The 14,520-nt window shown below is 36.9% G+C and overlaps 2 protein-coding genes across 3 annotated transcripts in view; one reads left to right on the top strand and one right to left on the bottom strand.

Moving 5' to 3' along the window:
• Positions 1-304, bottom strand: part of plxnb1a (plexin b1a) — a 77,140-nt gene extending 76,836 nt beyond the window's left edge. For both annotated transcript variants that reach the window (XM_088082480.1, XM_088082481.1), the window contains exon 1: positions 36-304. The gene's annotated coding sequence lies outside the window, so the exon portion shown is untranslated. The remainder of the gene's footprint in view (positions 1-35) is intronic.
• Positions 305-3,289: 2,985 nt separating this feature from the next.
• LOC121947552 (mitogen-activated protein kinase 14B) lies at positions 3,290-13,298 on the top strand. The gene is made up of 12 exons (XM_088082483.1): positions 3,290-3,522; positions 5,325-5,454; positions 6,805-6,863; positions 7,141-7,252; positions 9,036-9,065; positions 9,288-9,335; positions 9,881-9,995; positions 10,119-10,190; positions 10,940-11,019; positions 11,233-11,311; positions 11,601-11,774; positions 11,878-13,298. Exons 1-12 carry the CDS (start codon positions 3,392-3,394, stop codon positions 11,937-11,939), a joined length of 1,092 nt encoding a protein of 363 aa, XP_087938609.1. The 5' UTR covers positions 3,290-3,391; the 3' UTR covers positions 11,940-13,298.
• Positions 13,299-14,520: the final 1,222 nt, after the last annotated feature.

Genomic DNA, 14,520 nt, shown 5'->3' with positions numbered 1-14,520 from the left:
TTTTTTCCCATTGTAACATTTGTCCCTGAACTTACCTGTTAGGTCAGTGAAGTGCGTGAATCAGCCGTCCATGGTGGTGAGTCAAACACAGCCACGCATCCACGCTAACAGCCACAAAGTGTCTGATGAGGTCCAGCTGGTTACTTCACGAGACTGTTGGTTTTCCCTCAAAAACGGGGCAGAAATTTGGGAAAAAATAAAAAAAGTAACAGCTCTAGAAAGTAGAAACAAAGTCCGGGTCCACAAAGTGTGTCTTCCCCTCAGAACATGAGACAGTGTGTCTGTCCTCAGGTCTCCTCATCTGAGCGGCTTCAACAAGAGTCAGAGCTGCAGACAAGACACACGGAGGCACACAGGCTGGCAGAGGAAGCGCCGGGGCGTCGCCTTCAAAATAAAGTCCTAAAACGTGTCGCACTTAAAGGGAAAAATAAAAATGTGTGGCAATTAGTTTTGCGGAGTAACAAGCTACAAGTCACAAGTAACTGTAACTAGTTACATGAAACTAATTACAATGATTAAATTGCAGTTGGAGTGATTAAATTGCAAATGTAATTGTAAAACAGTTACTGAGAACAAATGTTATTAAATTAGGCCTACAGTTAAAAATTAAAATGGTGATTACAAAGGGGTTACATATAAATCTGTAAAAAGTTTAGATGTTGATTTTGTTTTTGTTGACTTTCTTTCTTTCTTTTTTTTTTTTTTTTTTGCATTTTGGACAAAGCGAGCAAAGAAGAATTTGTGAACAGTTTTTATGCACTTAAGATTTTCAGCTTTTTAAAACATTTGTAAGAGAAGTACTCAAAAAGTAGCCTTACTCAGCTGTAATAAGTAACATTACATTGATGAAATAATTAAAATAGTTAGGTAACTTTCAGAACAATTTACCACAATAAACTATATATCTATCTATCATCATCTTTAGAATAAATATTGCACTTTTTTTTGAAAAAGACAAGGCTGTGGAGCCTGGAGTTTGTCACGTGGATTTTCTCTGGTTAAATTCCATTTTATGCTAATCTACTGCACCACATATTAGAAGTAGCCTACCATTTGAAGGGGAATATAACCTAGATGATAGGTATTTCAGTATATTACATCCATGGCCTTATAAAATTCTGTCAATAGTGGTGAACATGAGCTACTCTGTCTCAAAGCCGCAAGTCTCAAACTTTTGATGTTATCAAGTATAAAATCTGGAGCTACACCATAGACAATGAATGGGAGCTTGATTTTCTGGAACCACATACCTAATGTTTGTTTTCTTCCTTTTTTTTCTTCCTTCCTTTTTTTTAATACCCACATGAGCTTTTTTCTATTGTGATGTTCTGCATTGTGAAACAGAAAATGTACCCATATACTCAACATCCACATGGGTCCCTGATTCCTGATTCATTGTCAGTGAAGCAGCTCCAGACTATGATGATATCACCATAGCACTCTAATTTTTGGATTTGTGAGAGTAATTCATGTTTACTAATATTTTTAGACTGTCTCTGCTTAACCAGTATACATTTTGGAAATTGGCATAGCTCCACCTTAATTTCTAGATCCAGATTAATACAATCAGTGAATAGGTTGAATTTTGATTTAGGCCTATTATTGTAAATTTGCCCCAACTTTACCAGCTGCAACATTTACACACTAATGCATCAATATCCAAATATGTGAAATAGAGTAGGCTTCATTCAACGTCAGTGGGCTAGGCCTACCTCATGTATTTTGATGCTAATACTGAAGTACTTTCACTTTTGTTAATTTTACTTTTACCCTAAAAAGTTTGAATGCAATCTGAGTGAGTATTTCCAAAACAAAACAAAAAATAAAACATGACTCAAACACATGTAAGTTACTAAAAAAGTGAGTTTTTTTTTTTAAGTTATGTTAATTTCTTCATTAATTCTGAGCAAGATTGTCACTGAATATCAAAGTTGTTTTTTTTTTAACACTTACACAAAATAACGAGTGTCAGATATGTTTGAGTTCTGCCATACTGCCTCTGTCCTCTGATTTTTATTTATGTATTATTCTTTAAATCAGCAATGACTCAAAGCGCGCAACCAAAATGCTTTTATTTTGAAGGTGCTCCTCGGACATGTCGCTCCGCCTCCGCTGGCTTGACTCTGAGCTGCAGCTTTGCGCAGTGACACCAATTCTGACAGTCAAAAGCCTCAGTTTGCCTGTGGCACTCTGGATTCATTGTCAACATGGACGCAGGCTAATTAAAAACAATAAAACAATGAAAATAAAAAACGTGCTTCTATGATCCTATCCATGCCTTAAAGTGATTTTCAAAACATACAACAAAAACTGAAATAATATTAGTGCATGATAAAGGGTTTACACCAGCCTATTTATGAGTCCCCACCCAGTTCGGATGGAGGTGTAGTCTATGCAACAATTCAAATTCTGATGATCATTCTGTTTTTCTGTTTGGGTTTTTTTTTAATAGCCAAATCAAATAGCCTATTGTTATGATTTATTTACATGAGGTGCACTGTATGCTCAGATGAAAGTGTATTGACATTGATAGTAATTTTGTTCAGTTGTGGAAACAGCTAAAACTATATTCATTTTTAATTTGAATCAACTCCAGCTATGAAATCCTTCGAGATGAAAATGAACAATGACTTGAGAGCCGGGACTCTCCTCCTTGTCTGGTCCGCAGGAATAAGGTCTGACTGCCCTCTGCTGGTTGATAATTGTGTGTAAAACATAGAATGTACACATTTAAAAAAATAAATTAATACTAAAACTAATACTAATTACCAATAATAACAACAATAACCAAACAATAATAAATCAAGAAAAAAAGTATGGACGTATGCTCGACTGTTCAGGCCCAGATGTGCTGAAAAAAAAAAAAAAAAAAATAATAAAATATATATATATATATATATATATATATATATATATATATATAAAATTATATGTATGAGTTGTGTGTGTGTGTGTGTGTGTGTGTGTGTGTGTGTGTGTGTGTGTATGCGTGAGTGCGTGTGTGCAATATAGCCTATGCGCGGGGGACCTCTGGCAGTTTTCTTTTGTCCCACTCATCAACATAATGCAGAGTGGCTGCAGTTCACACATGCCTAAATTTTGTGACTTAAAGTGGACTACATGCTCTTGTCTTGTCATTCTTGTCATTTGCATAGTCTGCTTGAAAAGTTTATTTATCACAACTGAAGTCAGTTGTCAACATGTTTTTGGGAGCAGTCTCGCCTGACTGCTCCCCGTATGATGAGGGGAGGCAGGCTGTGCAGGAACGGGGGCGTTTCCCTGCGCTGCTCTTACCTTTCCTGTAAACTCTCACCTGTCATGTTCAAACTCCCAAGCTGTGCAGACGGTTTATGACTAAAAACCGCGCTGACAGTTGAGACTAAACATCAACATGGAGTCTCCAGTGAAGGATTCTCCTAGACTGGGTTTTCAGAGACATGAAGTCCAGAAAACGACGTGGGACGTCCCGGAGAGATACGCGACGCTGCGGGCGATCGGCTCCGGAGCTTACGGGACAGTTTGGTAAGTTTTCTCGGGGAAATGGTGCACCACTTTGGGGATACTTCCAGAGATAGATAGATAGATAAAGAGTGCCCCAGAGTTTGTGTCAGTCTCTTCCCATTTTATACAGAAAAGTGCGAGGAATTTGGGTCTTAGGTCCAATAATCCTGCAAAAGCCTGATAATCCTGCATGTTCTGGTTTGTAGTCAAACTGGGCATATTTTTTTTTTTTTAAATCTCCAAAATGAACTACCATCTATAGGACAATGTTTTTTTAATCTTACACAATAGAGCACATTGAAGAATTACAGTCACTCACCTCCAACACACACAGCCTAAATATTAATGATGGCAGAAACAGTGCTGGTAAACATTATGTGTGATAGTGGTACTGTTTTGTAAATCGACAGAGGTGCTTGCCTTTGTTGTTCACTATCAGCATTTAAATTCTTTGGCATCACAAACGATTTTCTATATTTATGTAAGCCTTAAGTCCGCATTCCACTCCCAGACTGCCAGCAGTCCAAGAGGCCTACATTACTCTGACTTCTGCTAACAGAAGCACTATTGTCCGCCTGAGGCAAGACAGCAAGTCAATGCAGGTCCTTCGATAGGACAAGAATCTCCTCCACCAGCATAGAGACGCCCAGCCTATAGGAATCCAGGAGATCTCACACACAGCTCTGTCTAATGATAAGTTACCGACAGACAAGAAGATCTTATTACTGATATTATCATGTTTAGCTATAACAGAGGGGACACCTTCCCTGAATAGTTCACTCATTTGAAATGTTTATTCCAGATGACCACTTATGAAAAGATTTCTTGAACTTTTTTTTTTTTTTTTAAATTTTCTATAAGAACTATAACAGAAATTTCAAAAGTTAAATTCAAGTAATTCTTAATGTACTAAAAAATCTACCTCAGCAGAATCCAGTCAATCCAGTGCTAGACGTATGCCAAATTATTATTATGAGTAGTAGTAATAGTATTATTATCATAATCATCATCATCATCATCATCATCACTATTATTATTATTATCTTTTTTATTGTATTTTTTATGAACAAGATCAAGAGCTAAAGATAAATCAACACAAATTAGCACTTTAGCTAATAAACCGTAATAATAATAATAATAATAATAATAATAATACAAAAAACAATAAAAGAAAATGACAAATTTGCAAATTTCATGTTCCTCTTATTAATTAATTTATTTTTGTTATGTTGTTTTGTACTGGATGGCTTTTTTTTTTTTTTTTAATTCTCTCTTTTCTTTCCATATGCTCCATTACTGAATGTCAGTTTGTTTTCACCCAAATTTAGAACACCCCCCCACCCAAAAAAAAAAAAAAAACAACCAACAAACAAAATATGTGTGGGTGTGGGGCTATTTTGGCACCCCTCCTCTGATTGGCTTCCCAGATGTCTGCAAATGTCGGAAGGGAAGATGAGAAGATCTGTCAATCAATATAAGCCTATTAGTCGGTGATAAGAAAATTAATAATGATTGCACACATTTTGATTAATCATTTATGTCATTAAGCCAACTATTCTAAATCGATTATTTTGGGGTTTCGGACAGTTGGTGGGGCAAAAAAAGCTATCTGAAAATGACTCTGGGCTCTCTGGGCTTTTGACTGGCATTTTGCAAAATTTTCCGACAGATGAAACAGTTTATGACATCATTATAATTAATAAATATACAGCCTATGATGCCTATAATCTTTATCTGGAGCCTTACTATGAGTCATTTCATGAGCATAGTGATTCTCCCACTGTGTGCCATCATGCCCTTTACATTGAGTTTTATTCCTACAGTTCTGCAATTGACCAGAAGACCAAGGAGAAGGTGGCCATCAAAAAGTTGTACCGTCCTTTCCAGTCCCTCATCCACACCAAACGGGCCTACAGGGAGCTCAGGCTGCTCCGCCACATACAGCATGAAAATGTAAGAACTAATTAGCTCAGGAAGGTCAGTCTTCTGAATGAAAGCAGATGATTTTGAGGATAAGCAAACTTTGTTGACCATTCAACAAGAGCCCATAATCTCACCAGTCCTCCCTGACACACTGGGGCTGTTGTGTATTGTTGCAACCCTCATGATGCAGTATTTTTGCTGAAAACCTTTTGAGGAACTATGAACACTTACATAACCTACAAAAAGAATTGTAAGCAGGGCTGAACTACCCAGCAAATTATTTCTAAAACCCAATGCTCTCAAATTTAGAGATTTTTTTTTTGACTTTTAAAAATGCACAATAAATGTATGAAGTAAAAAATTAAGATGCTTCTATACTGTTTACAGAAATTGTTCCAAATTTGAGTGTATACAAAGGTGTATAACAGTCAAATAAGGAAATTTCCAGAATTGGTTTTTAGAAGGATATAACCTTGTGCAATATGCTACATAATGTTGAATAAAAAAACTAAATAAAATAAAATAAGGTGATTAACAAACACAAAACTAAGTTATGAACAGTAGTGTGTGTATAAAGATTTTGTTTGGGTATTTGGGTATTTTTTGGTATAAATAATATACATTTACTTTGTTTTGCTTGCTTCTTTTGTTTAATATAAATCTTAACAGTATTTGCAATTAATGTAAAAGGGTAGGTGAAATAATCTAGAACTTTATCCGATGCCTTTCAGTCAGCAAAACTTGCTGCAGTTTGTCACTGCTTCAAAAGTAACGATTATTATTAGTATTATTATTATTTTTCCATGTGTGTATATAAGTTGTTTATTTGGAAACTCAAACACAAAGAAAATAAGCTAAACTAAGCTTAAAGAAAAGAAAAGAAAACTCCTTTTATTTATTCTTTGGAAGGCCTCAAATTCAATACTTTTTAGTGTGAGCCCTGTTTAAACTGACAGTCATTAAGATAAGATAATATAATCCTTAATTAGTCTCACAGTGGGGAAATTTGCAGTGTTACAGCAGCTATAAAGTACAGGATAGGCAGGAAAAGAACAATATAATAGTAAAAATTGCAAATATAAAAAATTTTGAATAATACAAAACAAGGTGCCAAGTATAATAAGAAAACAAGGTGCAAAAATAGCAACATAAGGACAGTTATATCAGCTCTGGATGCATAAACGCTTTAGAGGCGATCTCCCGAAAATGCAGTACAGAAACATAACATTAATAATGATGTCTCAGAAATGTCAGCACTGTAAACATAATGCGTTGCTTACTCTGCACTGATCTCTCAACAAATGTGCGCTAGCATATCATAAATCCGTGAATTTACAGACATACTGTATGGTAATGTCTTCACTTTGTTTTTCCTTTAAGGTGATCTGCCTCCTTGACGTCTTCACACCTGACTCCACACTGGAAAAATTCCAAACCTTGTGAGTTAGGATTTAAGATCTACATTCCTCTGCTCGTTCCCGCAGCTTGATAAGACCCACTGTGCATGTGTGTGCATGTATGGAAAAGTCAAGCAAGGATGTGTGAAAGCAAGCTGATTCTTGTCTGTTTTCTTTTGTTTGTGCAGTTGTTTCCTCACCATAGCAATGTGCTTGTGTAATCTACAGTACTTTCTCCAATTTATATCCCTCACCTGTTTTGTTAATTTAGTCTTTCTATACTTTCCTCCTCTGTTGCTGTTTGTATCTGTGTCTTTAGTTATATGGTAATGCCATTCGTAGCTCAGGATCTGGGCCACATTATGAAGAAAAGGAGATTAACTGACTGCATCACCACATACCTGTTCTACCAGCTGCTAAGAGGTCTCAAGGTAAGTGTAGTATTTATTTCCTTGACTGCTACACATACACTTACTGTGAATACCAACACACAATTGTAAACCAATGTATACTATAAAATTTTTAAAAAATAAATTAAAAATAAATTAAAGTGGCAGTTGTAATACGGTAAAAGTGAAGATACAGTGAAAGATGTGGAAATGGGAGTTAAAATAAAGGTGCTGAACTAAGCTGAAGTTTCAGTTTATGTGTACGCACTGAATAAAGTTGAATAGTTATAAACGGTTAGCACTGAGTGAAGTTGAAATTGTTAGTTAAAGTGTAAGCAGTGAGTGAAGTTGAAGTGTTAATTGAAAGGGTTAGCCCTGAATGAAGTTGAAGTGTTAATTTAAGGGTTAGCGCTGAGTGAAGCTGAAGTGTAAGTTAAAGGGTTAGCACTGAGTAAAGCTGAAGTGTTAGTTAAAGGGTTAGCACTGAGTAAAGCTGATGTTAAATAAAGTGTTAGTGCTGAATGAAGTTGAAGTGTTAGTTAAGGGTTAGCGCTGAGTGAAGCTGAAGTGTTAGTAAAAGTGTAAGTTAAGTGAGTTAAGTTGAAGTATACGCTAAAGGGATAGTTTGGGATTTTTGAAGTGAGGTTGTATGAAAATCTTATGTATAGTTAGTGTATTGCACACAGTCGCTGGCTCCCAGTTTGCAAAAAAAGAAGGGACATGCACCCCACAGCTCAGAATTACCATTATTGGTGCTCTCCGTGTGCAGCTACTTTTCGAAAACTCTAGAAAAACCCTCAGTACACCACCTGCCCAGCACCAAATAACAAACCAATACAGTTTGAAAGTAGCTGGTGAATAAAGCGGAGCTGTTTGCAGCTAAAGAGCCAAATATTTCCCTCAAGAGTCGGTGGAGACCAAAACAGAGCTAAAGAAGAAAAAATATCAGACTTGTGTTCATTATTTATTTCTGGGCAAAAACATGACTACAAATAAATGCATCAGCTGGGTAAATGTTCAAGTGTTTGCAAACTGTATGCGAACAATATGATAATACAATGCTATATTTACAGCTTGCTGGGCAGCACAATCAATGCATATTTAATTAAAAAAAAAAGTAACTTCAGAAGTTCATGTATTTATCATGTTATCTCAGAGTTTCTCGTGGCATTAGGGCTTATATGGACTGGATATAACAACAGATATATTTCAGGCTATGAGAAATGCGTAGTTCTACATTATTAATTTATGAATCAAAGGAAGTACAAGAGAACAACTTGGCAATGAGTAATGTGTTGACCTCTCATCTTTTATCTAATTGTGCGCTAACTTTACACAAGGTCTGATGTCTTAAAGGCATATATGTCAGTATAAAAAAGTGACTGCTTTACCCTTATTTATGCCTCTCCACTAGTGCTAGTCAATATGTAACCAAGAGTGCTTAATGGAAAGGAAAGAGAACGCACGTTTTAAACCATCAAATGCCCTTTTGTCTTCAAATTAGGCTTCAAACTCTGTTGATCCCGAAATGTTCTCCCCCTCTTATCTGTGTATGTGTGCGTTAAGTACTCTTCTGTGATGTGAGAGCAGGCTGGATTTGTTCTGGAAGCTGGAAAATACACAAAACATAGCCCTCACAATCTGCTGCGGGTGGAGACTTTGTGATGTGTGATGTGTATTTTTAAAATCCACAAGTCAACACCATGTCATTTAGAAAGCCATAACTCATAAGCATGTGGGTTTATATGCTCTGTTATGTGCAATATGTCCATTTGTGCAGTTTTATACTGTTTGCTTCAATCTTCAATGTTCTCCTGTTTTACAGTATATTCACTCAGCAGGGATTATTCATCGGGTAGGTGTTTGGACCTTATTTCAATTCACCATTTATTGTAGCCTGTGTGTTTCACTCAATATGAATGTGTGTTTTCATGAATTGAACGATTAAAGGTAAAGTTTGAAAGCAGCTTAGCCTATTTCATTAAATAAACAATTTATGTAACTGTTTCAAAGTGTATTTACTTAAGGCCAAAAAGCTCTGTGTTATTAAAAAAAAGGACTTGTGGTTGGATTTCAGGATCTAAAGCCTGGTAACCTTGCTGTGAATGAGAACTGTGAATTAAAGGTAAGTTAAAAAAGTACATTGAATACACATGAGATTGTTCAGATCAAGCATATTATTAGTTTTAAGTATAAAAGCGTTTATGTTTACATTTAGAACAAGGGCAGTTATACGCGCATCACGTTAGTGCAGGGCTATCAAAAAACAGCCCACAAGAGGAAAAAGGTAACAGCTGCACACTTCATGCCACATGAAGTTTATTTAAGACAATGTTTCGATCCTGCTTGGATCTTCATCAGGCCAAATGATTGAAAAGATGAAACCACACCTATATTTATACATAATGTACACCAATTGGCTGACCTGTGACCTGATGAAGATCCAAGCAATTCGAAACATTGTCTTACATAAACTGGAGTAAGTGAGCAGGCGTTACCTTTTTCCTCAAGCATTAGAAATTTAGATATCTAAAGTCTTTTGTTCATAAAAGAGTTGACATAAGTGATGCGACAGCAAATGCAACAACAACAACAAAAAAAAAGAAAAATCGATCACGACTTTAAAAATATCACTAAAACTCTCTGGTGTGAACCTGTTACTCTTCTTAGATCCTGGATTTTGGCCTGGCAAGACAGACAGAGAGTGAAATGACTGGTTATGTTGTGACACGCTGGTACAGAGCACCAGAAGTCATATTCAACTGGATGCACTACAGTCAAACAGGTAATACTATTGCCATCCTTTTGTACAAATACTCATTTTCAGTTTGTTAAAACTATAACAGAATATTGCAGTATGCTACAACAAAGTATGACATTTTTATTATTAAAATTCTCTCCCTCACAGTGGATGTGTGGTCAGCCGCCTGTATCCTGGCTGAGATGATTACTGGCCACGTACTTTTCCAAGGACATGACAGTATCCTCACACACTCAGCTCACTGTTGTAATAATACTGTGTAAGCTCAATTATAGCAGCCAGAAATTCATACTGCCTTTATGCCCCCACAGCAGCACTGCTAATTAGTTCTCTCTCAAGTCCAAGTCCACTTTTTTGCCAAATTTGAGGAAACACACAAGGCATCATATTTTCAGTTTGTCTCTATTACCATCCATACATCCCATTCAGTAGGATAGCTCAAGAATGCCTTTAGGGTATTTCTTCGAATTTGGCACAAACGTCTACTGCGGCACTGTGACTGTCTCATTCTCATAAAGGCAACATCTCAAGAAAGCCTTAAGTGTGTGTGTGAAATGAAGAATCTAATCTTTTTGGAGCTTGGCCCATACCAGGGATCAAAAGTCAGGATATTGTAGCCTTTGCTGCTCTTAATCAATTTTTTTGATACTTACTTTGTTAAATCGTGTTACTAAATCACTGAGGTGCCCCTCAATTAGACATTTTACTAAAATAAGCCTATCCATTCTGCCTGTCCCTCAAAAGTAAGATTTTGCAAAAATGACCCCCAAAACCTAATTACAGTTAGTAAAAGTTAAAGGGGAAAAAGCAGCTGCTATATTTTGTAATACCAGTACAGCTATGTCGTACATGCAAAATGAGAGACATGCAAAAATGCAACCTGTGCCATCCATGTTTGTGATGCTCTGACACCTAATCTTTGGGATGTAAACTGTGCATTGTGTTGCTTCCTGAACCAGCCTGTTCAGGTATCGATCAGCTGAAGAAGATCCTTCGTCTGACAGGAACTCCAGACTCCTCCCTGGTCCAGAAGATGCAGAGTAAAGATGTAGGTTTTGTCTATATGTCTGTTAATGCTAGCTAACATCAGCACATTGCAACTTTTTGAACATTGCAACATTTGATTTTTAACTTATGAAGGCAGTGTGTATTTACAAATATATGTTTTATGTTGTTTATCCTAATAATGTGTGTCATGTGTTTTTTTTTCTGTATTTTATGTTCATGTTTGGGAATGTGACCGCCATTAATTGTTTTCCAGGCACAATCGTACGTGCAGGGTCTTCCACCGCAAAAGAAGAAACACTTCAGGGAGGTGTTTGCATCCATGGATAAAAATGGTATACTGAACTGCCTTTGATTGTTGACTAAAACTGAAATTCATGTTATTTTTTCTCTTTGAAATATATTACAGTGTCTTAGATGTTTCTAATACCTCTCAGCATTACCTTGGAACATTTTCTCTACCTTCATGACTCAAAAAGTCTCGCATATAAAAGTTGTACCCACCTTGTCATTTTTCTCTTTGCTTTAAATTTAGGTCTAATAGTAGTAGTAGAGTCAAAAAAACTCAGTTTCATGGCCAAAGTACTGAAGAATGAAAAGTGTTTTCTGTGATGAATTTTCCAGCTGTAGACCTCCTGGAGGGGATGTTACTGCTAGACCCAGAAACAAGGCTGACAGCTAAGCAGGGACTGTCGCACCCTTTTCTGGCTGAGTATCACGACCCAGAGAGCGAGCCAGACTCAGACCCTTATGACGACTCCTTTGAGAGCCTGGAGCTCGCTGTTGGGGAGTGGAAGAGTAAGTTTTACAAAGCACACAACATGAAATGATCAATAACGGGTGTAAATAAATCTACTTTTAAGTGCTTTTGAATAATGCTCTCCTTTTTTTATCCAATCAGGTCTTATCCACATGGAGATCATGACCTTTGACCCTGACAACCCCAGACAGACAGCCATGTAGGATGCTGTGATGTGCTGGCGCCTCCCAGTGTTTGGTTATACAAACTTTTAAGGTCAACAACATAGTCAAGTGTTGAGAAGCAAACATATTTTTTCGTGCATCTGATATGCCTTGCTATTTAAATGCATTTTTGTTAAAAGGCAGCTTTATTTGGCGTGGTGACCTGTACAGGACAAGGTTTTTATTCTGCAATATATTGACAGAAGTTTAAATAGAAGAAGCAATTGGCTGCACTCAAAATGTTATGCAAAAAATTAAATCATTTAATTATTAAGAGGTGTCCTCTCATTTCAAAAAGTACAAGATCTATTGACAAAATTATCTTAAAGATCTAGTTTGTAGGATTTAGTGACAGCTAGTAGTGAGGTTGCAGAATACGGCCAACTGAAGCTTCTCTTTGTGCCAAGTGTGCAGAAGAACTAAGTAAAAACAGGAATGGCCCTATCTAGTGTGACTATTCTGGGCTACTGTAGAAACAACATGACAGACTCCATGGTAGAGGACCTGCTCCGTATGCAGATATAAATGGCTCGTTCTGAGGTCACGGAAACACAACCTCTCTTTGTTTCTGGTGATTATAAGTTTATGAAAGCATAGTTAATGACTATTCAGACTATTCAGTTAGACTATTCAATTTAATTTCTGCAGATGCCGATAAATTGTACCTTTAACTGTACCTGTTTAGTGTCTTTCATTCTGTACCTGCTGGCTACATCTCACTGTTCCTTCTGTAAAATGTCAGACGTTTGATCCATTCAATGATGAAGTGGACGGTAAGGAAATGTGTGAAAAATATAAGTAAACAGCAGAACATAAACTCAAAAATGTGCGTGTGTATGTGTGTGTGTGTAAGTGACTTACTTGTATAGAATATACAAGTACGTAGTAGAACGATAACCCTGTCCTATCATAAAGAATATCCTTTGTTACATCTTACTTACATCACAAGGATGGCATTTGTGGATGTCCCAGTACTTTTTCAGGGAGGTTGTTTTTTATTGGTGGGTTTATTTGTGTGTTTGTCAGCAGGATTACATAGCAACTGCTGGCCTGATTGCCATGAAACTTGTTAGAAGGGTGTAGCATAGGCCAAAAAGGAACCCATTATATTTGGGAAAAGATCAGAATGACAGAGCGGAAACACAAATGATTTTTCACTTTTCTTAAAAGTGAAGATGTTCGCGCTTTCTGACGGCCCTTGTGGTTCTGTATGTTTCTGTGTGACATATTCAGAATATATAAATGGAGTATTGTGCAAAGCCACTTTCAGACTCATTTGGAAGATGTGGGATTTTATTAGTGATCATCATTTATACTCTTGGACCAATCACTTGTTTTCAAATAAAGCATTATAGAAAATGACTCGTTATAATTCACTTAATGATGCTGGAATGATTAATTAAAGGGTCAACAACTAAAAGAAGGATACTCATAAAAAATTATACCAGGCAAATAGTGTCATAGACTCATTTACCACCAGAGGGCAGCATTTTATGGCAATGACTCTAAGGAAGAGGACGATGATCAGTGTTCCTGATAGAAAAGCAGGAAACTACAGTATGTGCAATGTTTTAAATGATGGTACAATGAAGGTGTACAGAAAAAGTGCTGCAGGTTACAAATATAACTCAGAACATCCACTTGATATTATGTGCTCCTAAGTTTTGTATAGTTTTTTTTTTTTGTGGTATTTTTGGATTGTTGGATTATTTGGTAATAATTATTTTGATGTCCAATGTCCCCTTTTGATCATGTGCCAAAATGAAACAATATGGTAGCTAGCATAGGTGCAAAATCTGTCAAGTGTGTTTGCTTCTTAACAGCTCTGAACATGAGCAAAATTTCAGGCTGTTGTCATTCCAAACTTGTCAAAAACAGCTGCTTTTACAATGATTCATTCGTGATGTTTTGACACGCCACTAGACAGCCGGATGGCAACATGAATCTGTCACATCCACATGATGCGCCACTAGACGACGTCAGGTCAAAGTGCTGCTGGTAACTGTCATATAAGGAGCACAAAGGGCCCTTCATGGTCCCTCTTTTGCTTAATCCTAACCATCCATGCCAGCATGTGCTCATGTTGATGTCCTGTCATGGTTGCCATGTGCTTGCGTTGACATCATGGTAGCAGGATTCTGAATGTTAACAGCAGATGCAGGAGGGTACCTAGAGTGTAATATGTAGACACAGAAGTCCACTGCCAAAGAGGCAATGTGTGACAACTTGGGATGACTATGTGTTGAAAAACTGAAATGCAACCTTTTTGCTCTGGCTCCCATTTTTCACAGCCATAGATTGAACTTTTTTTTTCATGCACTTAATAAATACATTGCTCTAAAATTGTTTTCACAAATTTGTTAAAATCAGTGTTGGTGAGCACGCCTCCTTTTCCAAGATAATCCATCCAGTTTACAAGTGTGGCATATCAAGATGCCGATTAAATGACATCATTAAGACACACCTGTGTCTTGAGAAGGTCACTCTAAAATGTGCAGTTTGGTCACACAACACAATGCCAGCTTCTTCACCCACAAAGCCGTCGGAGACCAGCAGCCCGGCAATAATTAGTGTTAGAAGA

Source organism: Plectropomus leopardus, chromosome 9, assembly GCF_026936395.1.
Source record: "Plectropomus leopardus strain MGB_pleo_1.0 chromosome 9, ASM2693639v1, whole genome shotgun sequence".
Classification (NCBI taxonomy): Eukaryota; Metazoa; Chordata; class Actinopteri; order Perciformes; family Serranidae; genus Plectropomus; species Plectropomus leopardus.
Note: the sequence above shows the minus strand (reverse complement) of the source record. Positions and strands in the feature narration are given on the sequence as shown.

What these genes read in the sequence shown, in the direction of transcription:
- LOC121947552 (XM_088082483.1), top strand. Translation starts at nt 3,392, where the DNA reads ATGGAGTCTCCAGTGAAGGATTCTCCTAGACTGGGTTTTCAGAGACAT. An exon ending in GGAGCTTACGGGACAGTTTG is followed by an intron (nt 3,523 to 5,324) that starts GTAAGTTTTCTC and finishes TTATTCCTACAG; the next exon opens with TTCTGCAATTGACCAGAAGA. An exon ending in CAGCAGGGATTATTCATCGG is followed by an intron (nt 9,066 to 9,287) that starts GTAGGTGTTTGG and finishes GTTGGATTTCAG; the next exon opens with GATCTAAAGCCTGGTAACCT.